The following is a 23,274-nucleotide window of genomic DNA, read 5'->3' as shown; positions in this document are numbered from 1 at the left end:
AACCATACATTATATAAAGTAATTTACATCAGCAAAATTAATATAAAATAATTTACAACAACAAATATATTAACTTTACAATAAATTAGAAAAATACTAAAATTATTTTAATATTTATGTACAATTAACATAATTAAATTAGTATTAAAGGTTACGTATAGATGCACTACTAAATAGTTCCAATGCATAAGTAAAAATATTCCAATTATAAATAATTAGTCACTAGCCATGAAAAGAAAAACTTTTAAATAGATTCATTACACCTTGTTCTTCGCGGATACGGATAAATGTCGGATATTCTATATATTTTTGTCGAATAATATGGATCTAGAATCGGATAGAGTAAAATAACGAAAAACGAATTCAGATACATCCATTTAACATCCACATTAGAAACCGATGCGAAAAGGGATATCCATATCACACATTTTAGCGGATACGAAACCGATCGGATAATTCGGATCTCCAGGCACCCGTTTCCATCATCACCCAGTGTGCATATATGCATGCGATCAGGCTAAAATCTACCGTGAGTGCTACTCCTGGCCCTTTAATAAACACTTGATAATCCGTTGCGTAAGACACACACGAAGATCATATTATATATTATATATGGTGCAGTCACTTGCGTCTTCTTTTCACCAGCGTGTAAAAGTAAAACAAGCAGGAGTTTCTGAATTCTTGGCATTCCGATTATTCTGTGCCCAACACGTGGCGCCTGGATCCCTACCTCCCACTCCTGCCCACTCACTCCCACGGTGTAAAGTGTGAACCGTGCCCTGTCTTCATTTATTACTGCCCCCGAAAATTGAAACTAATAAAAAGCCGCCACGTCGTGCCGTGCACTTCCCATCGCAGAAGCCAGAAAACGCGAATTTAAAGCCGCCGAAAATCAGCGCAGGTTTTAAATCCCCGCGACGACTCCGCGCCCGGCGCCCGCCAACGCTTTCCGCTCACCTCACCACCCTCTCCCTGGGTGCGGCTCGACGGGACGCCGCCGTTATTACCCAACCGTCTCCCCCGCCTCCACCTTCCCCTCCCCACGCGCGGGACACACATCTCTCTGTCTCTGCAGTCTGCACAGCAGCTGCTCTGTACAGGGACCGACCGATCGACTCCTTGGCTGGCCAGGCCATGCATCGGCGGCCGGAGTTCAGCTTCCCGGGCTCGCCGGCGCCGGCGCGCGGGGGGCTACCGCCGCGGCCTCCTGCAAACCACCCGATGGCGGCGCCGCGGTACGGGGACGACGAGGAGGCGCGGTGGCTGCAGGCGTCGCTGCAGGCCTCGCCGGACCCGGACTACTACAGCTCCGGCGGCTCGGGGTCGGGCACGCCGTCGCCGCAGCTGTGGGCGAGCCGCCCCGAGCACCACCACCACCAGCTCCACCGGCAGTACCCGGCGTCGGCGGGCAGCTCGCCGTCGCGGGCGCAGGCCATCGCGGGGTACCGCCGCGAGATGCTCGACCTCGTCCGGGGACTCCCCGAGTCCGCCTACGAGCTCTCGCTCCGCGACATCGTCGAGCACCACCACCCGTCCCCGCCCCGCGATCCTCCCTCTCCTCCTCATCCTCCGCCGGCTAGCACCGCCGGGGGGCGCCCCACGAGCCGCGCTGTCCCCGCGGGTGCGCAGGAGAAGAAGGACGAGCCCGCCGTCGCGGCCACGGCGGACGCCGAGGACGGCGGCAGCGGCGGCTCCAGGGGCAAGAAGAAGCAGGGGAAGACGCAGAGGACGGTGATGCGGAAGCAGCGGAGCCGGAGCATGGAGCGCAGCGTCAGCCTCGACACCGGCCTGCTCATCAAGCTCTTCCTCCCGCTCTCCATCGGCGGCAAGAAGAAGAAGGTCTCGCCCAAGCCCGACGCCGCCAAGGACGGCAAGAAGAAGAAGAGGGAGAAGAAGCAGGGGAAGAAGGAGGAGGCGGTGGCGGTGGCGACCGCGGCGGCAGCGCAGCAGGAGGAGGAGTGGTGGACAAAGAGCGAGTTCAGCGAGGCCGGGAGCAGCAGCCGGACCAGCAGCACCGGCAGCAGCAACAGCAACAGCAGCGCCGCCAGCGTCAGGAATGTCGTCAATGGCGGTGCCAATCCCAGAGCGCCGGCCAGGAGCTGGAGCAGGTAACTAACTCCCTTGCCTTTCCTTCTTAATTCGTTCAGTTCATGTTTTATTGAACTGATGAAGAATTTTTAGCAGTACATCAGGTAGTTTTGCAGATCTTTTTGTTATTTCTTTAGAAATTCATCTCGTTTTTTATTGAAAAATATACAGTACAAATTTGTTTCGGTGGTTCTTAGATCCTTGGGAAAGAAATAAGTTTCAATATAAAAATGCCATTTGAACAATTTTAGTTCAGGAAGGAACCAGCATAATTCAATCTCCCTATTGTTCAGTTTTCCTTGAGAAGCAGAAAAGGGAGAGAAAATTTTGGTTTGGACATTAAAGATAGAGAGAGATAAAGATAAAGGAACTTTTTTCAACAGATGAAAGAGACAAAAATCTGTTCTAGAAGAAATTCATTTTCTATAAAAAAAATGGAGCAAACAAACTTTTTTTCAACAGAATGGAAGAGACAAGCAGCTGTTCTAGACTTCTAGTAGTCTTCTAGAACGTGTATTTGTAGGTTAGTTTAAAAAACAAGACAAAACAAAGAACACAATTTTGGAAAATGCCAGCTACTGAAGTCAGAGGTACACACTGAACCACCTATAAGGTTACAAGGATGGAGAAGGTAGTAATAGACTGGATCAAAGCACAGCCATCTATTTTGTCACTGAATACGTCTGGCGTGAAAAAACCCTGCACGTTTTAGGCTGCTAAGCATGCCACGATTCCCTGTGAAGTCAGCAAGCATGGAACGGAGAAAAAAACCGGTCAACACGGCAGATCGAGTCGTCGCTTGAAGTCAATTCTTGTTGCATCACAATCTAGCTTTGCTGTCAATTCCTGATGCTCAGGTTTCTTCTTTCTTGGTATGAACTCCAAAAGGGAGCACGAGCACGACTTCACATGAAATGCTTTCTATGGTCGTCTTCTCCTCTAATCCCAGAGATTCTTGATGGTTTTACTAGAAGATTCCACAACTGGGCGTTCATTTTTGAAGTCGTGGCATTGCCTGATAAAATTTTCTTATGAGCTCACTAGCTAGATTTTAACACAGCAGCTTAGCGTAGCGCTGTAGCGAGAGATCTGACCCATCCTCCTGCTACTGATTGGCTTAATATCATGAAAAATCATGATTACTTCGCTTATGTGACTTTGCTTCTTCAAGTCAGATGATCCTATTCCTGAAATAAGATGATCAGATAATCACCTGCAACGGTAGTTAAGTTTTTTAATATAAAACTGCATCTTTGTAGCATCATTTGAGTAAGTGTCTGTTGGATCAATTCATCTCTTTTTGGGACCTATCTGTTCATGTGGCCTACTTTGGCCCCCCTTTCTGTTATTGCCACCTGATGAAGCCCAATCATTGCAGCAATGCTTTATGTCTCATTCCGCTGTTGCTAATTCAATCATCACATTAGCACTAAGACTACTAGGGCATATCTGATTGAGTTCATGAAAGGGTCTTGCTAGTCTAATCATCACTGACATAATGAGCTCTTCTTTGTTTGGCGCAGAAAGCGGACTGGGTGCTATGCTTTCTTCAGGGCAAACAAGGGCAAAAACGGAGTAAACCAAGACTAGAATGATGACAAGGCCACCATGGAAAGGGAAAATGCTTCTCCGGTGAAATGTTCATGGAAACCATCATCAGCACTGTCACACAGCACAAGAAGCTCAAGCAAGCAACAGATATCCATACCTAAATTGATGCTATGCAGTGCCTGATTTTTGTAACCAAATAGTGGCATCTCTGCATTGTCGTCCTTTTCTTTCTATTTGGCATGTGATCTTCATGGTATAAACAAAAGGACATGTAATGTGTAGCATACAATAGTTTGACTGGTTCACACTTCATAGAGAACATTAATGTACACTGGATCGGAGGCAGTGACGCCAATGAATGCTTGCAGAATCTTCTGTAGTTTCTTGACTCGGTCACATTCCCTCCTGTACTATCTTCTATTTGCACATATCCTACTACATTTTTCGTTACTGAGAACCTTCAGTGCTAATGTACAATCTTTGTCAGTTGTTGTTAATAGAAAAAAGAAGTGGACGATGATGACGCATCAGCACATCAATATTTTTTTTTTGACGATGATGATGTACAATCTTGACGAGCCATTCTCTTTCTTTGAACTTGTGTCCTCCAAATGATCAACGACAAGATCCACGAGATCTACAAATATCTTTGTTTTTTAGGTCCTTTTTGGATCCTATGGCCCAATGCATATAGTATAGTGTTTGCTTCGGATGATACCTACCCTAACAATATAGGACAAAATAAGGCGACTTTCTAGACCTGATCATTTCTTGAAATGGAATGGAGCGGGAAGAACAGATCAGCACAACGGCTGATGATGCTTTGCCGGTGAGACTTCCTGGTGGAGCCCAGGAATCCCGCACTTTTGTTACTAACTAACTAAACTTCGGATGATTAAGCAAGAGAAGTGGCCCAACCTCTTGGAATGAATGGATGTTGAACAGAGGATCTGGTATAAATTCCATGATCCAACAATTTCTTTTCAGAAAGCTAAACAATACTCGATTTTATCCGGAAATCGCCGAATGCAACGTGCTTGGCTTCTCCTATTCTTGAGGAAGAACTCCAATTCTTATCTTCCGGTAAGAAGATTAAGTTGAATATAGGCTTAGAATTTAAAATGGCTAGAGGCAGTACCTCACCATAACAAAGACCTCACCATAAATTTGAAGACGAACAGGCTTATATAGCTAAATTTTTTACAATGGCTAGAGGCAGTACCACCATTCATATTTATGGTGAGATCCATCTCTGTTGCTGAAAAGGTTCTCCCTGCAAAATTCTTGCGATACATGGACAAGGATACTGTATATTTGGAGTGCTCCTTCATCTTGTTGCCATGCCAATTTTTCTTGCCAAAGTGGTTTAGCCAGAACCACCCAAACCGATGATAGAAACTATACAGCCATGCATAGATTGGTGAATAAACTATTCAGCCAAAGCAGAAACTTAACAGTAAATGTAAACTACATTAGTTCCCAGGGGATGCAGGCAGGTTTAGCCACTGTTTAGGTAAGTTTATCATCAGAAATAGAAAAAAGATCTACTTGTATGAGAAATATGTAACAATAATCATCAGTAGCTAGTTCTCAACGAAAGAATAATAAATTTTACCCACTTAAATCTAAATTCACCTGTAATCTGTCCAAATGGTAATTATGGAATTCAAATCAAAACACTTTAAAATGGTAAAAAAACAAAATTAGTATGACAAACATCCATGATTTGTAGCACCCTGATACGGGCCAGCAAACTCTGCTGTCACAGCATGTGGATCCACATACAAAGACAGAGTTGAATGGTTTCCAGAAGCAGAGGTGAATGGTACTCACAAACAGAGTTTTTTTGAGGAACCGAAACAGCAAATATCCATTCCAGCTCTTGCTAGCACCGGATAGCCTCCACTCCTTATTGATCAGATGCTAGGACCATCTTGTCCTCAAAATGTCTGATTAGCTCGAGGGTGGGGTGGTTGGGATGGACCTCTGCAGCGTGTCTCAGTGCAGCCTCTGCTTCCTCCACCTCCACCACAGAGGCACCCTGGCAGCCAATTCTGACAGTGACTTTCTTAAGTGCGGTGAGGTATTCCAAACCAATACTGCTGCAGTAACCGTTGCAATCCTTCATGGTCTGGACGAAGAAAAAGAATTCGAGAAATTCAAGGCATGGCATAATGGTAGGTGCTATGCTGCCTTCACCATCATTTTTAGTACCAAACGGCATAGCATCCTCCCCATTCCACATATGAAACAAAACGCTGGAGTCCTCATTTCGCAGGAACTGGGCCATTGAAGAAAGCATCGAACAGGACCTCAGCTTCTTGAAATACCCACCTTCGGCAATGTTACTGATTGTCACCGTGGAGCTTGTTGGAAGTAGGAGATCATGGAGCTCTGGCATTGTACCAATGACTTTGAGGTCCTGCTCATCCATGTCAACCACATGCACACACAATTGTGATAGGTTGGGAAGACAGGAGGGATTAATCCACGGTGGCAGACTTGAGAAGACAATGCATCCTAGCAGCAGACATCTGAGATGCCGAGGGAGGACAAAGCCTTCAGCCTCCCAGCTCACTTTACTCATCCAGGGCGAAGCATCCACAATATCATCAATACCTGGAAGTATAATTTCTAGTTGTAGATACTGGATCTTCCTCAGATTGCATAGTGACTTCACCAAATCTCTCTCCATGTTCTCATCTAACACAGCAATGCCAGCACGGAGGACTCGCAGTCCTGTTAAGCTGCCCAGTTCCTTCACAAACCGCCTCGCAGACCTGTCGTCGGCACCACGGTATATCCGTAGGTGCTCCAGGGATGTAAGCATCCCTATCCAATTTGGTGTTCTCGTCTTCCAGTCAGCACGTAGGCACATCAATTGTGGCAGCAACCGGAGGCTTGATGGCAGTTCTTCTATCCCCGTTCCATTCAACAGCAGTGTCTGCAAAAACCTCAAATGTCCTATTTCTTTCGGGAGCACACGGATGTTTGTCTCTATTAGTCCAAGGTACCTTAAGTGAACTAAATTCCCAAGATGCTCAAGTTGGTAACCTTCCTTAAACTCGCAATACTCAATAGCTAGCACACGTAATACTCGAAAGCTCAAAAGTGGGATCATCTTGCCAATAGCACAATAACAGGTAACAAATGACCTCAGTTGTGGCATGCTCGTATTTCTAGCTTGAGGGTTATGTTCCACAGTTCTATTTTGGTGGGATAGCCTGCGTACGCTGCTTTGTCGTAATGTTTCTTCTCTGTCTAATCCATCTAATATACAGAGGAAGTTCTCTTCATGTGACAATGAACGAATGAGATCAAGCACCATATCATGAACTCGACAACCTTGTACGATGCCTTCTTGTTCTTCTAATTCCACAGCCTGGATCATGCTTCTATTTATGAGTTCATTGAAATATTGCTCTCCAAGCTCAAATAACCCAATTCCTTTTTCATTACGAACAAAACCTTCTGCTATCCATTTCCATATCAAAGGATCTTTACTGATAACTGAATCATCTGGAAACATACTTAGATATAGTAAGCATGTCTTTAGATGAGAAGGCAAATCATAGTAGCTAAAAGACAATATTCTCATTGTACTCTCAATGTGATGGTTATCTTTATGGCTACTAAAGGCAATAGAGTTGTGCACTTCAGGCCATTCCTCAATTGGTTTACCCACCAACAAATTAGCCATTGTGACGATAGCTAATGGTACACCACCACATCTTTTTAATACCTTATCAGACACTTTATCTGGTAAATTACCAAGACAATCAGCTTCAATTCCAAATATCCTTGAATAGAGCAACTTTCTAGATTCATCATCTGAAAGCGGGTTTATATTATAAACTTCACCGACTTCTGTGGCAACTCTGAATTTACGAGTAGTTATAACTATTCTACTTCCACAATTGTTCTCAATCAGAGCTAGCTTGATTGTTTCCCAAGATTGTGTCTCCCATATGTCATCAATAACAATGAAGTACCTATGCATGACAATGCAAAGAGCCCTGATTTAGTAAAACTATGTTGAACACTGAAGCAATTAGTGGATCGTTAAGTCATAAAATCGTTATTATCAATTATAAACATATAAAGATAGTATATTTTCTGATGGAGTTTTCCAAACTGAGCAGAAGAGGAGTGATTTATACTTCATAATGCCATCAGGAAAACAGCAGTTGCTCATGTCTGCCTTTAGTTTAAAATTTAATTGTTTTGTAGTGTACTATAACTTAATTGTGTTATAGACTAATCTACACTCAGAATGTTTATGGTCTTTTTCCATTGTACTGCAATGATGGTTTTATGTTGCTGGTGAACTTCATCTACATATCATGTGATCTGTGACCCACATTTTTTATTTTTCCTTTCTCTCCACTTCCTGACATCAGCAATAAAGGAATATCTACATGAGTGCAATGCACATAGCACCATGTGGAAATATAATTATATTTGAAATAATGGACCATTTCGTTACAAAGTATAGTTACTTGAATTAATCAATCTACTCTTTTGTGCTTATCTTAATCAGCCAAATATTACTTCTGATATATATGTGGGTAGTGTTATGACTGTTTGAGCTTTGGACAGATGGGCCTATATGATGTATATATGTGAGCATTAGGTACTTGCTACTAGAAATTATATGAAGAGCCTATCCAAATGCTGATTCGATTCAACAAAACATCGTAATGTTTTAATATGCTAGAGAAAAGGCATCACTTGAGTTTAATTGACTCAAAATTTCTAGACTTTTCAGAAACAAACAAATCAACCTACATTTTTTTTCTCAAAACAAGAATATCAAAGATGCTAGGTTTCAACTCTATTGCTTCTGCTGGGTTTCAACTCTAGCCTACCCCAACTTGTTTGGGACTTAAAGGCTTTGTTGTTGTTGTTGTTGTTGTTGTTGTTGTAAGAATATCAAAGATGCATGATTGTAGAGGATATCACACAAAGTAACATAATGAAGATAATTGCATTGGGACCTACAACATAACAAGATTTATGCAGTAATTGTACAATTACTGGAATAAAGAAAAGCACTAAAAACATAAAACCATTGGGTGGGATGATTTGCACCTTTTTTAGAGCGAATAGGTCTCGGGGATTGATTAAATAGATTAGCAGTAGTACAGGGTACAATATATATAGGCAAGGATCAGTAGGGTTTATAGAAACACCCAATCAACGGTGATCCTTGCCTTATCAATGTAATCTATCTATCTTAACCCCTAAGGCAGCCAGCCTAACAGGCTAGGCGCCAGGCCCAAGGCCAGCCCATTAGGGCGCCTATTCTAACACGCCCCCGCAGTCGAATCGTCAGCCACTCTGCACGTTTAGACTGGACCTAAACTCCGTGAAAACTGAAGTAGGCAACCCTTTGGTGAAGATATCTGCATATTGCGAAGAGGTGGGAACATGCAGAACACGAAGATCACCAACGGCGACTCGCTCCCGGACGAAGTGAAGATCGATCTCAATGTGCTTGGTGCGGGTACTGGAGAGCTCCGGCAAGGCTGCGAAAGTCTGTAGCATCAGACACAGGGGCCCCATCAGCTGCAGCAACCTTCGGATTGGTGTCAACTGGAGTGGAGCACGGCTTGCACTCTGTCATCCCTGCACGGTCCAGAATGTCCAACATATACTGATGCTGAACTGGGTTGGAGGTCATGCAGACGGCACTGATGTTGTCACAATACACCAGTGTGGCGCGTCGTAGAGGGGCATGCAGCTCCAGAAGTAGCTGGCGGAGCCAAGTAGCCTCTGCAACTCCGTTGGCCACCGCGCGATACTCGGCTTCAGCACTGGATCTTGACACTGTGTTTTGGCGCTTCGAGGACCAGGAAACAAGGTTGTCGCCAAGGAACACCGCATAGCCTGAGGTGGACCTGCGAGTGTCCGGACAACCAGCCCAGTCAGCGTCGGTGTAGAAGACAAGATCAGTCGAAGTAGACGGTCGCAGCAGGAGACCAAGGTGAAGAGTGCCTCGAACGTAGCGAAGAATCCTTTTCAGGGCAGCAAGGTGAGGCTCTCGAGGATCATGCATGTGGAGGCAGACCTGCTGAACTGCATATGCAATGTCTGGGCGGGTGAACGTCAGGTACTGGAGAGCTCCGGCAAGGCTGCGAAAGTCTGTAGCATCAGACACAGGGGCCCCATCAGCTGCAGCAACCTTCGGATTGGTGTCAACTGGAGTGGAGCACGGCTTGCACTCTGTCATCCCTGCACGGTCCAGAATGTCCAACATATACTGTCGCTGTGAGAGGAGGAGGCCATCACCACTTCGCTGAACCTGCATACCAAGGAAGTGATGCAATGCACCGAGGTCTTTCATGGCGAACTCCTGCTGAAGTGCTGAGATAATCCGCCGAAGGAGACCAGGTGAGGAAGCTGTGAGGACAATGTCATCCACATAGAGCAACAGGTATGCTGTATCGGATCCACGGTGGTAAATGAAAAGTGAAGTGTCTGACTTGGCTTCAACAAACCCAATAGACAGCAGCAATGAGGCCATCCGGCTGTACCATGCGCGAGGAGCCTGCTTCAGGCCGTATAAGGATTTCCTCAGAAGGCAGACAAAATCCGGGTGAGCTGGATCTTCGAACCCGGACGGCTGCTGACAATACACAGTCTCAGACAGATGGCCATGAAGGAAGGCGTTCTTCACATCTAGCTGGTGGATAGGCCAGGTGCGAGAGAGCGCCAAGGAGAGCACCGTGTGGACAGTAGCGGGCTTCACCACAGGACTGAACGTCTCATCGAAGTCAACACCAGGCCGCTGGGTAAAGCCGCGAAGAACCCAGCGGGCCTTGTACCGCTCAAGGGAGCCATCGGACTGAAACTTGTGCTTGAAAATCCACTTGCCAGTGACGACGTTGGCCCGAGGAGGTCGAGGCACGAGGTCCCAAGTGTGATTCTGCAAGAGAGCACGGTGTTCGTCGTCCATAGCCGCTCGCCAATTGGACTGAAACTTGTGCAGGAGAAGTCAGCGGTTGGGGTCGACGCGTGTAGTGGTTCGTGAAGGCCCGTTCCGATCGGAGAGGTGGGAACCTAGGTGGGGGTCCTGGAGGTCAGAGAAGCCCTGGAGCAGCTCGTCTAGCTGCGATGTCGTGGTCACGTGGGCAATGGTCGTGGTCGGCCCTGCCAGACCACTGGTTGTGGTCGGCCCTGCCAGACCACTGGTCGTGGGCGGCCCTGCCAGACCACTGGTCGTGGTCGGCCCTGTGAAAGGTCCTTGTTTGGTTTTGGTAATTGAGTGACAACTTAGGTGGACTAATTGTGTTTATATGAGATACACAGGTGATTAGTCCACAGGTATATGTGTGTGAGCAACACATGCCATGAAGGTAAAAATGGCTTAGAGATGTTGCAAAGCTCACACATGTGATGATGAAGGAGCTTAAATGCACATGAGACATGACATTGAGTCATGTGATCAAGGTGGAGAAGATCAAGACAAGACTTGACTTGATGGACCGGTTGCAAGCGTGAAGGACATGTCGAAGGCTTTAGAGTGATGGACCGCGTGGCGGTGAAGCTTGAGCAAGACTTGGCGCCGATGGACGAAGGCAACGGTGAAAAACAAGTGATGTCAAGATCGATGAACCAATATGATCACGTGATGATATGAAGTGGATCATATCATTGTTGATCATGTTGGTGCATGTGTTGCATCAACATTGGAGGAGATGGAATGGAATGCGCAAGGCAAATGTATAACCTAGGGCATTTCATTTCACCGGTCATAGATGCGTAGAGAAGTTTATGACCGGGTTTAGGATAGATGACCGTACTATCAAGAGGGGCAAACTTGTTTGCATATCGGTCATCTAGTGCCACTCGAGTGATCTAACTTTGCATCATCGCTAGGATCGAGTGGCGTGGCAAGTTGAGTGGCTAACATCCTTTGGGAAATGATTGTGAAAAGCTAACACACATACACATGGTGGTGTACACTTGGTGGTGTTGGCACATTTACAAAGGAGATGGGTTTGGGATTCGGTGCTTTCGGGAAAATGGAATGCCTATTTTCTATTGCGCCGGATACAAATTCTTGTGGTTGGCACATTGGAGCAAGGGTGAAGAAGTTAGAAGTGAAAATGAGTTGATCGCGAAGACGCTGGCGTCGGTCAACTGACCGGACGCTGGGTCTGAAAGCATCGGACCCTGGCAGCGTGCGTCCGGTCAAACTGACGGGTCTGCACAGTACCGAGGGTATTGCACCAGACGCTGGTCTGTGTCCGGTCAAGGTGGACCGGACGCGTCCGGTCAAAGAAATACGCCTCGGGGAGCTTACTGGAAACGACCGGACGCTGGGGCTTCAGCGTCCGGTCAGTTTTACCGGAGCGTCCGGTCAGCTTCGTAGCCATTGAAATCTGACGAACAGCGTTTGAAGCTAGTGACACGTGGCATGAATCAGTGGACCGGACGCTGAGTCTAGGGTCCGGTCAATACGACCGGAGCGTCCGGTCGGCCCGATTTTTGCCCAGTGAAGGGGTAACGGCTAGTTTAGCCCTTGGGGCTATAAATAGAAGTGGCCTTCGGCCATGGCTGGGAGTGAGCACCTTGGGGGACTTTGTGTCCATGCTTGAGAGTGCTTAGGAGCCCTCCATCTCACACATACTTGATAGTGATCATCCGATTGTGTGAGTGAGCGATTCTAGAGTGATTGCATCGTGAGGTTGCATCGAGTGACACTAGGTGATCGAGTTGCAAGCCGGTGGTGCTTGTTACTCTTAGAGGTTGCCACCTCCTAGACGGCTTGGTGGTGGTCTCCGTGGAAGCCCGCAAGAAGCTTGTGTGGCGCTCCGGAGAAGTGCTTGTGAGGGGCATTGTGCTCGCCCCACGGGAGCCGCGAAGAGCAACTCTAGTAAAACGTGTCATTGAGCTACCCTCACTCAAGGGGTAGGTTCTTGCGGCGCCCGACGTGCGGGCTTAGCGGGTGATGCTAATTAGCCGCCGAACCACCAAGTGAACGGTCGACACAACGGGGACTAGCGTGTTGGCAAACACGTGAACCTCGGGAGAAAAATCATCGTGTCAACCTTGTTCTTCCTGTTGGTTTGCATCCCCATTACACAAGCTTGCAATTACTCTTATACATATTAAGCTTGTGTAGTTGCTCTTGTAATTAGATAGCTTGTGTAGCTTGCTAATTACCTTCTTGCTTGTGTAGCATAGAAGTAGCTCCCTTGCGTGGCTAATTTGGTTTTAGTAACCTTGTCAGTCACATTGCTTAGTTTGTGTAGCTAAGTATTTGCGTTCTCTAATTAGGCATTGGTTGCCTTGTTATTGAGCATTGCTAGTAAGCTTAGTTTGCTTTGTGCTTTTGCTTACTAGCATAGGTAGGAGCTCCCTCATAGCTTAAAGTACTAGTGGCATAGGTTTGTGTAACATTGCTCCTAGAATTGTTTAGGAGAGCTCTGGCTAGCCCGGCACCTTAGTTGCATCATTAGTATCTTTGCAAGGTGCTAGTGAACATATATAGAGGGGTGTAGTCTTGGCTAGACCGATAGTTTTAATTCCGCACTTGTTTCGGTTAGCCAACGTGATTAAGTTTTAAAAAATGACTATTCACCCCCCTCTAGTCGCCATCTCGACCTTTCACCCTGTCAGACCACTGGTCGTGGTCGGCCCTGCCAGACCACTCGAGCACAGCTCGCGGCCCCGGTGGATCATCAGCAGCATCAGCAGGCAGGGGCGCCCCAGGCACAGTCGCAGTGGGACCGGCAGGGGTGCTGGAGACATCAGCGGAGCTAGGTGGTGTTCCTGCAGACAAAAACTTGTGCATCGATCCAATAGGAGGGAGCACATGGTCAGATGTATCGTCATCAAGGAACTGTAGGTCCGCTGGAGCACTAGGACCATGGCGCTCAGCAAAGGGAAATGTCGTTTCATCGAAGATGACGTGCCGGGAGACGATGACTTTATTGGAGAGGTCAAGGCAGCGGTACCCTTTGTGATGAGCGGAAAAGCCTAGGAAGACACAGAGGACAGACCTAGGAGCAAGTTTGTGGGGTGCAGTAGCCGACGTGTTTGGGTAACATTTGCAACCGAAGACTCGTAGATGATCATATGCTGATGGCTTGCCGAACAGGGCAAGGTGCGGCGTGGAAAACTGGAGAGTCTTGGTGGGCAGTATGTTAAGCAGAACAGTGGCTGTAGAGAGGGCCTCTACCCAGTAGGACGGAGGCATGGACGCCTGAAAGAGCAGTGAGCGAACAACATTATTGATGGAGCGAATAATGCGTTCAGCTTTACCGTTTTGAGACGATGTGTAGGGACAGGACATGCGAAGGTGGATGCCCTGAGCGAGGAAAAACTAACGGGAGCTAGAGTTGTCAAACTCTTTCCCGTTGTCGCACTGAACAGCCTTGACCCGGGCGCCAAACTGGGTGGAGACGTGAGCGATGAAGTGAGCAAGCGTGCTGAAAGTGTTAGATTTAAGTCGCAAAGGAAACGTCCACAAATAATGAGTGCAATCATCAAGGATGACCAAGTAGTATTTATAACCAGAAATGCTGACAACTGGAGAGGTCCATAAATCACAATGTATAAGATCAAACTTGATAGACGCACGAGAGGTGGACTCATGAAAGGGCAATCGAACATGACGCCCTAACTGACAAGCATGACATAACTCGGAGCAATCCTGAATATGACAGGAGACACTAGACGCGAGCTTCGACAACGCCTCATGACCGGGGTGGCCAAGACGTCGATGCCACAGCGGGGAGGAAGCCTGGGCGACAAGGGAGTGTGCTGGTGGTAGGCGCAAAGGGTATAGCGGCCCAGAGCTATTGCACCTGACGATCTCGGTCCGAGATGGAAGAACCTTCACAGAACAACCAGCGAGGTCAAACTCAACAGAACAATTATTGTCGATAGTAAATTGGCGAACAGAGATGAGATTCTTAATAATTTGTGGCGACACAAGGACATTACTAAGACGTAAATTACGGGACAAATCTGTAGAGCTAGTGGCAGTGACAGGAAGAAGAGAGCCATTACCGACAACAATGGTGAGGGAGAGGGGTACCGCGGGAGAAGAACATGTGAAAGAGATGAGGACTGAGATGTCATATGTGAAGTAGCACCTGAGTCGAAGTACCAGTCGTTGGACGTAGGAGGGGTCAGCGATGTGGTACTGAAGGCGGAGGCGAGGGCCGTCGGGTCCCAAGAGGGGAGGCCAGCCACCGGGTTGTAATACTCGGGGGTGACCCACTGTCCAGTGCCATCAGGAGCAGGGAGGGCAGCGGCCTGCTGGTGGGCAGCGAGGGCGTGCTGCTGCTGTTGGGCGAGGAAGGCCTGCTGCTGCCCCTACTGTTGCGCTTGTTGTTGGGCCTGCTGCTGTGCCTGCTGCTGCGCCTGCAAGTGAGGAGGCACCGAGATGGGTGCCAGCGGTGGACGAGGTCCCCTTGGCCACATCTGAATGGTCCCGGTCCAGGGGTTGTAGACGCTGGGCCATGGCCGCCCGCTGCTATTGGTGGTGTGCGCCACCAGTGGGGCGTGGCCCCTGTTCAGGAGGGCCACCACCGTTGTTGCCTTTGCCGCCCCCACCGCGCTTGCTACGACGGTTGTTGGGCGGCTTGCAGTTCCCACCAGTGCCCGTGCCGGAGGACGCAGGGGCAGGGCTGGGAGTGGTGGAGGCGGTGAGCGCAGTGGCAGGTGCGTCCTTGCGGGTCTCCATGGTGAGTTCCTCGAGGATGAGATCGTCACGAGCCTCTAGGAAGGTGGGGAACGGTCGAGCGCGACAAAGGAGCGTCCCGACGTGGCTGAAGCGCTCGTTGAGGCCACGAATCACATTGAGGGGACAAGCGTGCGGTCGGTGACAACCTCGCCAAGGGCCGTGAGATCATCGGCCATCTTTTTCAGCTTGCGGCAGTAGTCGGTGACGGAGAGGTCGCCCTGGACGAAGTTGCGAAGCCACGTCTCGAGGTGGATGGAGCGGGCCTCGCGGTTGCCAAGGAACTGCCACTCGACGGCGAGCCAGGCATGCCGAGCGGTGGAGCCCTGGGCAGAGATGATCTCGCCAAGGTCGTCGGTGAGCGTGGCGACGATCCAGGACTTGACGACGCAGTCCATCCGGGCCCAATCAGGAGAAATTGGGGCTGGAGGGTCCTCTCGAACGTGGTCCTGGAGAGAGAACTTGCCGAGGATGAGAAGAAACTGATCATGCCAACGGTTGAAGTTACCGGAATCAACGTCGAGGATGGTAGTGACGTGGTTCTGGATGTTGCTGACCGCAACAGCCTGAGCATGGAGCTGCAGGAGGGCAACGGCCTCGTGATGCAGCATGGCAGCCCGAAGATCGGGTGGCGGCGCTGAAAGGCCTCCAGGTGCGGCGCCAGAGGATTCCAGAGCAATGGCGGCAGCAGCGGCCGCCCGCTCCTGGGCGGCGCGCGCCAGGGCCTCGGTAGCGCGCTGGGCGGCAGCGTCGCGATCCTTAGTCGCTGCTGCAGCCTCCTCCTCGGCCTGTAGGGCGCGTGCTAGGGCAGTATCACGCGCATCCTGACGCTCGCGCTCGAGACGCTGAGCAGCGGCGGCCGCGTCGTTGGCCTTCTCCACGGCAAGGCATTGAGCGACGGCGTCTGCCTGGATGGTGGCAGAGGAGGCTTCCAGAGTAGCCCTAGCCCTGGGGGTTGCTGGAGGGGTGGAGGGCATGGTGGCGCAGCACGGTGTGGACCGACGCGCGGAGGGGCGCAGCGCGGCGAGGGGCCGGCGCGCGTAGAGTGGGCAGCGGAAGAGGAGACCTAAACCTAGGCGGCTGATACCATGAGAGCGAATAGGTCTCGGGGATTGATTAAATAGATTAGCAGTAGTACAGGGTACAATATATATAGGCAATGATCAGTAGGGTTTATAGAAACACCCAATCAACGGTGATCCTTACCTTATCAATGTAATCTATCTATTTTAACCCCTAAGGCAGCCAGCCTAACAGGCTAGGCGCCAGGCCCAAGGCCAGCCCATTAGGGCGCCTATTCTAACACTTTTGTTCTTGAGAAATCCTCGAAGCTCATCAATGAGTTGCCTTTCATCTAGTATCATCATATTGAAACATGTTGTGTAGTGTTGCTTGTCAAGATCAATGAGAATGTCCTTGAAAACTTTCTTAATGTCAGGATTCCGGCCAACAGGAACAAAGGCCCCGCAGCCAAAACCTATTTTAAGTTTCTCATACACTGCTTTGGCCAGAGTGGTCTTGCCCAATCCACCAGGTCCAAGAATAGAGACTTTCTTCACCTTGTCCATCATGTATGCCCCATCATCACATTGGGGTGAGCATAGATATGAGGCCATCGCTTGCCTTGTTGATACCAACAAGCTTTGTCACGTCATTATACAGAGCCGATAGGCGAGGATCAACAATTGTTACAGTAGACTTAGCAATAATATCACCAACCATGTACCTGCCACGCCGGTCAGCCACCTCCTGGAGCTGCTTTTTGATATCTTTGATGGCGGTGGCGATTTTATGGCGTGCCTTGGTTTTGTTGAACAGTTTGGCCATCTTCTCCAGGAGGCGTTTGAACCTGTCCATGGTAGCAGGCTCATGCCGCTCCACGCAAACCAGGAAGGTGTCAAGGATGTCTTCCATGTCATATGACACCTTCCTTACTTCACGGGCCCATGCCTTGACCTGCTCATCGAACTGGTCCGGCATTAGCTGGGCCACCTTGTGGAGGACAATACTCATGCTCTCGAGCTCTAACTGTAAACACTCCACTTGCTTCCTCACACCCTTCTGCAGCTTGTATTCCTCTTTAAGCAGCTTCCCCAGCTTGGGAACGAGGTTACTAATTGCCCCAGTCACAAGATCCATGTTTAATGTTTGCCCGTGCTGCACTCAGGATAAACTATTATATTTGCTGACTATCTGGTTTGATGCGGATACAAGCAACTGTGCTCCATTGAGCTGCTGAAATCAGACCTTGTTGTTCATGATGCAGAGCTACAGAAGGTAGGTGCAGCTTAGCTAGATGGTCTGTTTTTCTGATACACTTTGCTATATAGCTGGAAAATCATGCGGCTTTTGGTAGCTCCAAGTGCAATACTTCCTGTCATCTATACTTGCTTAACAACAAGTGCTTTGACATATTTTCTCTAGGATATAAGCGAATGAGGAACAGAGATGCCAACAACTCCTGGATGATCCAGTCAAAGCACAAATGGAAAACGAAGGAGTGACGATACTTGCCTGCCACATAAAAAAATATAATATGCTGCAATTAGCTTTGCAGTGGATGATTGAAAAGTGTACTTTCTGATTAATTGTGCAAAGGAAGTGTAGCTAAAGCTAAGTTAGGTCAGTCTCCAGTGAGAACTTCAGGAATAGACGAAGAAGTTAAGAGTGTTACAAGAAGACTTACAAGCAACCTGAAGCAAAAGCTTAAGTCTAAATTTAGGTCGGTCTCCAGTGAGAACATCAGGAACAGACGAACAGTGTGGTGAAGGCTTACGCCTATCGTGCACCACACAGGAAAACTTCTCGATCCTGAAAATCGTGTTTGCCATAGAATATGACTGCCACATTAAAAATTAACTGAACTATTTGGGGGAAAAGTAACTAAATTGAATGCAATCAGAATTTCACTAGCCCTGTAAACAGTGAACAACATAGCAATCTTGTGCCAAGTGATGGAGCAGATGAGCCCAGGTGGCTACTTTCAAAAGGCATTAACCCTTAAAAAATGCTTCACAAGACATTAAAAGTCTCCAAATGGCTGCAGGAGGTTTCTTAAGGATGCTAAATATGTTTCCAAAAGGCTAGAGCAGCGGCAACTGCAGTATGGCACTTGTGCTGATTAACAGTTCAAACTTTGACCTGTATGTGTGGCCCTCACTGAGAAGAGTCAGAACAAAGCAGCATGTGGTTACTGAAGAAGCAAGCAGGAACAGATGAAGTCGTCTGCTTTCATAGTTTCATCTATTACTTACAAACTTACAAAATCTGCTGGTAGGAGTTCAGACTTCAGAGCAAGTACCTTGAATCCCAGCTTGGATCAGCTTCTCTGCTACTCCTACTCCATGTTCCCAAACTCAGCTTCTGGGGTTCAGGATGCAAAGCTGCAGAAGGCAGGCGCTGCAGCTTAGCTAGATTGGAGAGAGACTGCTGATGCTTTTGGTAGTAGCTCCAGTGCAGTTCTTCCCTGTCACGTATACTTGCTGAACGCCCCAAATGTAATGGCGGATGCGGATACTTCTATTCTATAGATTATTATAATGACAAAAATATATATAAAAAAAAAGATAAAGGAGACTTGGAGGGTGCAGTCAACACAATGGACAGGGGCAAAGAAGGCACGACGAAACTTCATTCAAGGAAAAATCAAACTGTTGCCATGAGGAGCTCAAAAGTGGTCCCACACTCCCACTCCCACATGTTAAAAGGCAGACCAAATCCATTTAGCCCTCTGCAAACGCATGAGACAAGTATGCATCTTAGCTCATCGTAATGCTGGCAGGAATAGATTGATGACTACAATAATTAGGTCAATATATGAAAAAAGAAACAAAAACAGAGGAAACAACTTGCCTCCGTGCCCTTGTTACCCTTAGGATGATAGGCTTCCGTTCCAGAGGCCACGGCAGAGGCAGGAGAGCAAGCGTCCAGGTCAAAGCCATATCGTCCGGTGGCAGGATGGACAGTGCGTGCTGGAGCAGCGCGCCATGGGGTGATGATGCCGACGCCATACTCGCCCTCCGAAGCAATTTGTGTGCGCCTATTGGGGTTGGCATTCCATCGAGCAGGAGGCGGGCGCGTGTGGTGCTTGCGGATGAGGAGAAGGATAAAGCTAACATACACCTGACCGGAGAGGAAAAAGAAGGGAAACAGAAAGCTTTCGATGCTTCGCCTCACTTTACGGCTTTCGTCGGGACCCTCAGCGCTTGCGCTCACCGGTGGCCACCGACGCCGGTCGCCGGGAACACAAGAGCACCACCGGACGGCCAGAGAAGGCCAGGGCAGCCCGCCCCGGTTGCATTGCAGCAAAAAGCTAAGTGATTTAAATGGGCCCTGCAATGTGAAAAATACTACATATTTGAACAATTTAGGCCCACATTTCAATTTGGGAATTACTAGCGTCCAGACTCGGGACGCTGCTCTAAATATCGAACGATTCCGTCCGGTGTAAGGATGGCAACGGATCGGGTTTGGTGCGGATATCCGCGGGTTTTGGGTTCTGCGGGTTCGGGTTTGGGGATGGTTTTTCACCCACGGTTTTCGGGTTCGGGGCCCCGAAACCAATCGGGTTCGGTTTCGGGTTTGGTTTTCCACCCGTGGATATCCAATGGATATCCGAAATAAATCATTTGGAATTAAAACTCATGTTTTATAATATACTAATAATAATTTGTTTACTTAGATTATTAAATTTATTTAAAGTTGACTCATGAAAATATTTATTATTTATTGCCTCTTGTTTATACATGTGAATATGTGTATATATATCCGCGGGTTTCGGGTATCCATTCGGGTTTCGGGTATCCGTTCGGGTTTCGGGTATCCGCGGGTTTGGTTTTGGTGATGGATTTCCACCCGAATCGGTTTTCGGGGCGGATTCGGGTTTTGATTTCGGATTTCGGTTTTGGGTGCACGGAGACTCCACCCGATCCGAACCCGACCCGTTGCCATCCTTAGTCCGGTGACAGCGCACACGGCCCGCACGACCTTTCAGGTCCACACGACGGCCCCGGTAAATTATAACTATAGACTACTCCCTGCCGTCCCAGAAATATCCGTCGTTCTTGCTTTCCGAGAAACAACTTTAACAAAAATATATATTAAAAAATATTATTATTTATGATACATAATTAACATCATTGGAAAGATCTTTGAATCTAGTTTTTTAACAAATTTATTTGGAGACACAAATGTTACACATATTTTGTACAAATTGAGTCAAAGTCGTGGCACGGACACAAAAAACGACAGATAAATCGGGACAGAGGGAGTAGTACACATTGTCTTACATCATCCATTTGCATCAACCTCGTAGACCCATGGTCGTTCCTTCGCGTAATGCCGTCGTTTCCCGCGTCTACGCGGAGCCCACGCCACCCTGAACGTTGCTGGCATCGGGAGGAGGAGGACACATCAACAGAAAGCGAGGCATGAGATACAACACTCGATCTACTTTTGAAACATCTAGATACATTTGCAACATACGTCTAGAGGTAGATGAAACACTTGAAACGTGTATCTGAAATACTTGCAAAAACACCTAAAAAACACTTAAAAACCATTGTAAAATATACACAACATTCCAGATAAACACACTTGTAACATATGCGTGAAACATATACAACATCCAAATAAACACACTTACAACATACGTCTGAAAAAACAAAACATTTGGAATAGACGCTTAAAACATACGCGTTGCAACATCCCGATCTACTTTTACAATATCCACGTGAAACACTGCAGCAGTTTTGACTGAAAATATATGGTGAAATTACCGTCAACACCCACCGGGTATTTATAGGGCATACCCGAGGGTGCAGTAAACTTACAACCTGCCTAATCGGGAAGAGCACCACTCTCACAGGGATACAAATGCAGTTTAAACATTTCACGCGCCCACTCCAATTACTCTTCTGACGCCGTAGGGAGCTCCGTCTCTAGAGACGGACCCCTGTCTTCTGTCCTCCAACTTACGGCGGCGGAGCTAACCCCGCGAGGATTCCTTCCCGTCTGACCGGTCTCATGAGCGATGCTCGATCCGCAAAGACACCAGATCAAAGTTACCTTTGCCAGGAGCGTTAGCGAGGTGTCTTCACCGCTATCCATAGTTGGGGGCACCATTCAGGGGCGAGGAGACGAGGTGCCCTTCGATGAGGGCACCGCTGAGCGGGGTGGCGTGGGTCCTGCTCAGGGTAGTCCTTGGGCCGTGACGGACCTAGCCAAAGTAGCTACTTCCTTGGGTGTGGGGAAAAAGAGTGGTCGAGGGTTCAGCTTTTAGATGAGGCTAGGACGGGTGGCGCGCCAAGGGCGTCCCCCAACAGTTGATAAATAGACTAAATATGAACTAATTAAAATTTTCTTTTTCTAATGAGTTCTGCTCATCAATTAGCCTCTATTAATTTTCGTTAGACCTTGATTAGTTAATGTTTAGACCTTTTATTTGGCATCCAAAAGATGGACTAAAGTTTAGTTCAGTCCATCCAAACACGCCCTTGTAATAATTGATAATAATAATATTTCAACCATATTATATAATTTTTTAAAAGAAGAATGTAATATCTTGATTCTTTGTGAGATGAAAATACAAAATATAAAACCTCAGCACAGAAATATGGCCAAGCTATTTTTATGAATCACCTTACTAGATATACAACAATACCAATAGAACAGTGTTAAAAAAGTCAGCACATAAGCCGGGAAGGTTTTGAAACACCGCATTAATTAAGAAAAAAACATGAACTACATTATTGGGTTTTTTTTTATCTCAACCTGGCCCTCATGGCCTTTCATTGATAGACGTAACCTCGACGATATCACGAGTTACAAGACTGTTTACAAATTCTGAGAGGGGATCATTCCACACATTTATAAATGTCCATGCAACCCGAGGCACGGCGATACGAAGCCCGCAATTTTGACCCGGCCCAAGCACGGCACGACCCGATGGTCAGCGGGCTCGGGCTAGCCTGGCCCGAGGGAGCAGGTCGTGCCTCGCCCACTGCTCAGGCCCATGGGCTGGCATGGCATGGCCCAGCCTTCAACGGTCGGCCTGGTAGCGGCCCGGCCTCCCCCCGCCCAGTCCCCCACTCCCCCTCCTCCCCAAGGCCCAGCGCGAAGCGGCCCAACGGCTTCCCGCCTTCCCCACCTCATATATAAGCGGCACACCATGGTGCCCTCTCCCTCACCTCGAACCCTAGTTCATTTCACCCGTGACCCACCGCGCCGCTCATGTCTCGCCTCGCGCCCTCGCCTGCTCGACTCCGGTGAGATGACCTCGATAATTCGCCTGCCGCCGGCGAGCAGCTCCCTACTCCTCCTACCTGATCCCCTCCCTCTCCTCCTCTCCCTTCTCCCTATTCCTATCTCCTCTCTAGATCTCGGTGATTATGTGAGTTAGTACCCTCGTCTGTCCCTCCTCCGCCGCTCGCCGTTCTTCTAACCGGTGTGTCATCTTCTTTGGGTGGCCCTCATCTTCTCCGGCACTGCGCTCCGATTGCGTAGGTACAACCCTAACCCTAACCCTAACCCTTCTCTTCTTCCATTGATGATTGATCTATTCTGATATGTTCTTTTCCTCCTCCTCCATCTCTTTGCACAAGTCGATAGCCGATGTGTCGTCCTCTAGCTATGGCATAGAGCGACCAAGACAGCCCCGCGCACCGTTGAGGAACGGTGCTGGAGAACCCTCCGCGGTTGAGGGCGCCATGGCTGGTGCTAATGACGAGATCGTCTGGCCGCTCACCTACAATGACGATCTCATCATGGCAGGCCTGACCCCTAAGGATGACGATGACACTCGTGAGGAAGCTGTTGCCTTGTTCGATATCAATGTTGGTGTAACACCCCGGTGTTATGACCAGCATTTAGGCACTGCAAATCATGCATATTATGCATCATCAAGCATCCTAATCATACATGTCTAATCATGTAAATAA

At 48.1% G+C, this 23,274-nt stretch overlaps 2 protein-coding genes across 3 annotated transcripts; one reads left to right on the top strand and one right to left on the bottom strand.

The window, feature by feature from the left end:
* The first annotated feature begins 988 nt into the window (after positions 1-988).
* Positions 989-4,018, top strand: LOC136481755 (uncharacterized). The gene is made up of 2 exons (XM_066479059.1): positions 989-2,108; positions 3,612-4,018. Exons 1-2 carry the CDS (start codon positions 1,135-1,137, stop codon positions 3,676-3,678), a joined length of 1,041 nt encoding a protein of 346 aa, XP_066335156.1. The 5' UTR covers positions 989-1,134; the 3' UTR covers positions 3,679-4,018.
* Positions 4,019-5,126: 1,108 nt separating this feature from the next.
* Positions 5,127-19,649, bottom strand: LOC136483652 (disease resistance protein RGA5-like). 2 transcript variants are annotated; one of them, XM_066480777.1, is made up of 6 exons: positions 19,514-19,649; positions 19,190-19,423; positions 18,639-19,067; positions 18,024-18,148; positions 17,064-17,851; positions 5,127-7,631 (listed from the first exon to the last, which is right to left on the bottom strand). In XM_066480777.1, the coding sequence occupies exons 5-6, from the start codon at positions 17,474-17,476 to the stop codon at positions 5,549-5,551; spliced, it is 2,496 nt and encodes an 831-aa protein (XP_066336874.1). In that variant the 5' UTR covers positions 17,477-17,851; positions 18,024-18,148; positions 18,639-19,067; positions 19,190-19,423; positions 19,514-19,649; the 3' UTR covers positions 5,127-5,548. The 2 variants fall into 2 exon arrangements, with proteins under 2 accessions (XP_066336874.1, XP_066336875.1); XM_066480778.1 differs by lacking the exons at positions 18,639-19,067; positions 19,190-19,423; positions 19,514-19,649 and having other exon boundaries at positions 18,024-18,553.
* Between the last annotated feature and the right edge of the window lie 3,625 nt (positions 19,650-23,274).

Source organism: Miscanthus floridulus, chromosome 9 (assembly GCF_019320115.1).
Source record: "Miscanthus floridulus cultivar M001 chromosome 9, ASM1932011v1, whole genome shotgun sequence".
Lineage (NCBI taxonomy): Eukaryota > Viridiplantae > Streptophyta > Magnoliopsida > Poales > Poaceae > Miscanthus > Miscanthus floridulus.
Note: the sequence above shows the minus strand (reverse complement) of the source record. Positions and strands in the feature narration are given on the sequence as shown.

What these genes read in the sequence shown, in the direction of transcription:
- LOC136481755 (XM_066479059.1), top strand. Translation starts at nt 1,135, where the DNA reads ATGCATCGGCGGCCGGAGTTCAGCTTCCCGGGCTCGCCGGCGCCGGCG. An exon ending in CCGGCCAGGAGCTGGAGCAG is followed by an intron (nt 2,109 to 3,611) that starts GTAACTAACTCC and finishes TGTTTGGCGCAG; the next exon opens with AAAGCGGACTGGGTGCTATG.
- LOC136483652 (XM_066480777.1), bottom strand. Translation starts at nt 17,476, where the DNA reads ATGGATCTTGTGACTGGGGCAATTAGTAACCTCGTTCCCAAGCTGGGG. An exon ending in GTGGCTGACCGGCGTGGCAG is followed by an intron (nt 7,632 to 17,063) that starts GTACATGGTTGG and finishes TGTCATGCATAG; the next exon opens with GTACTTCATTGTTATTGATG.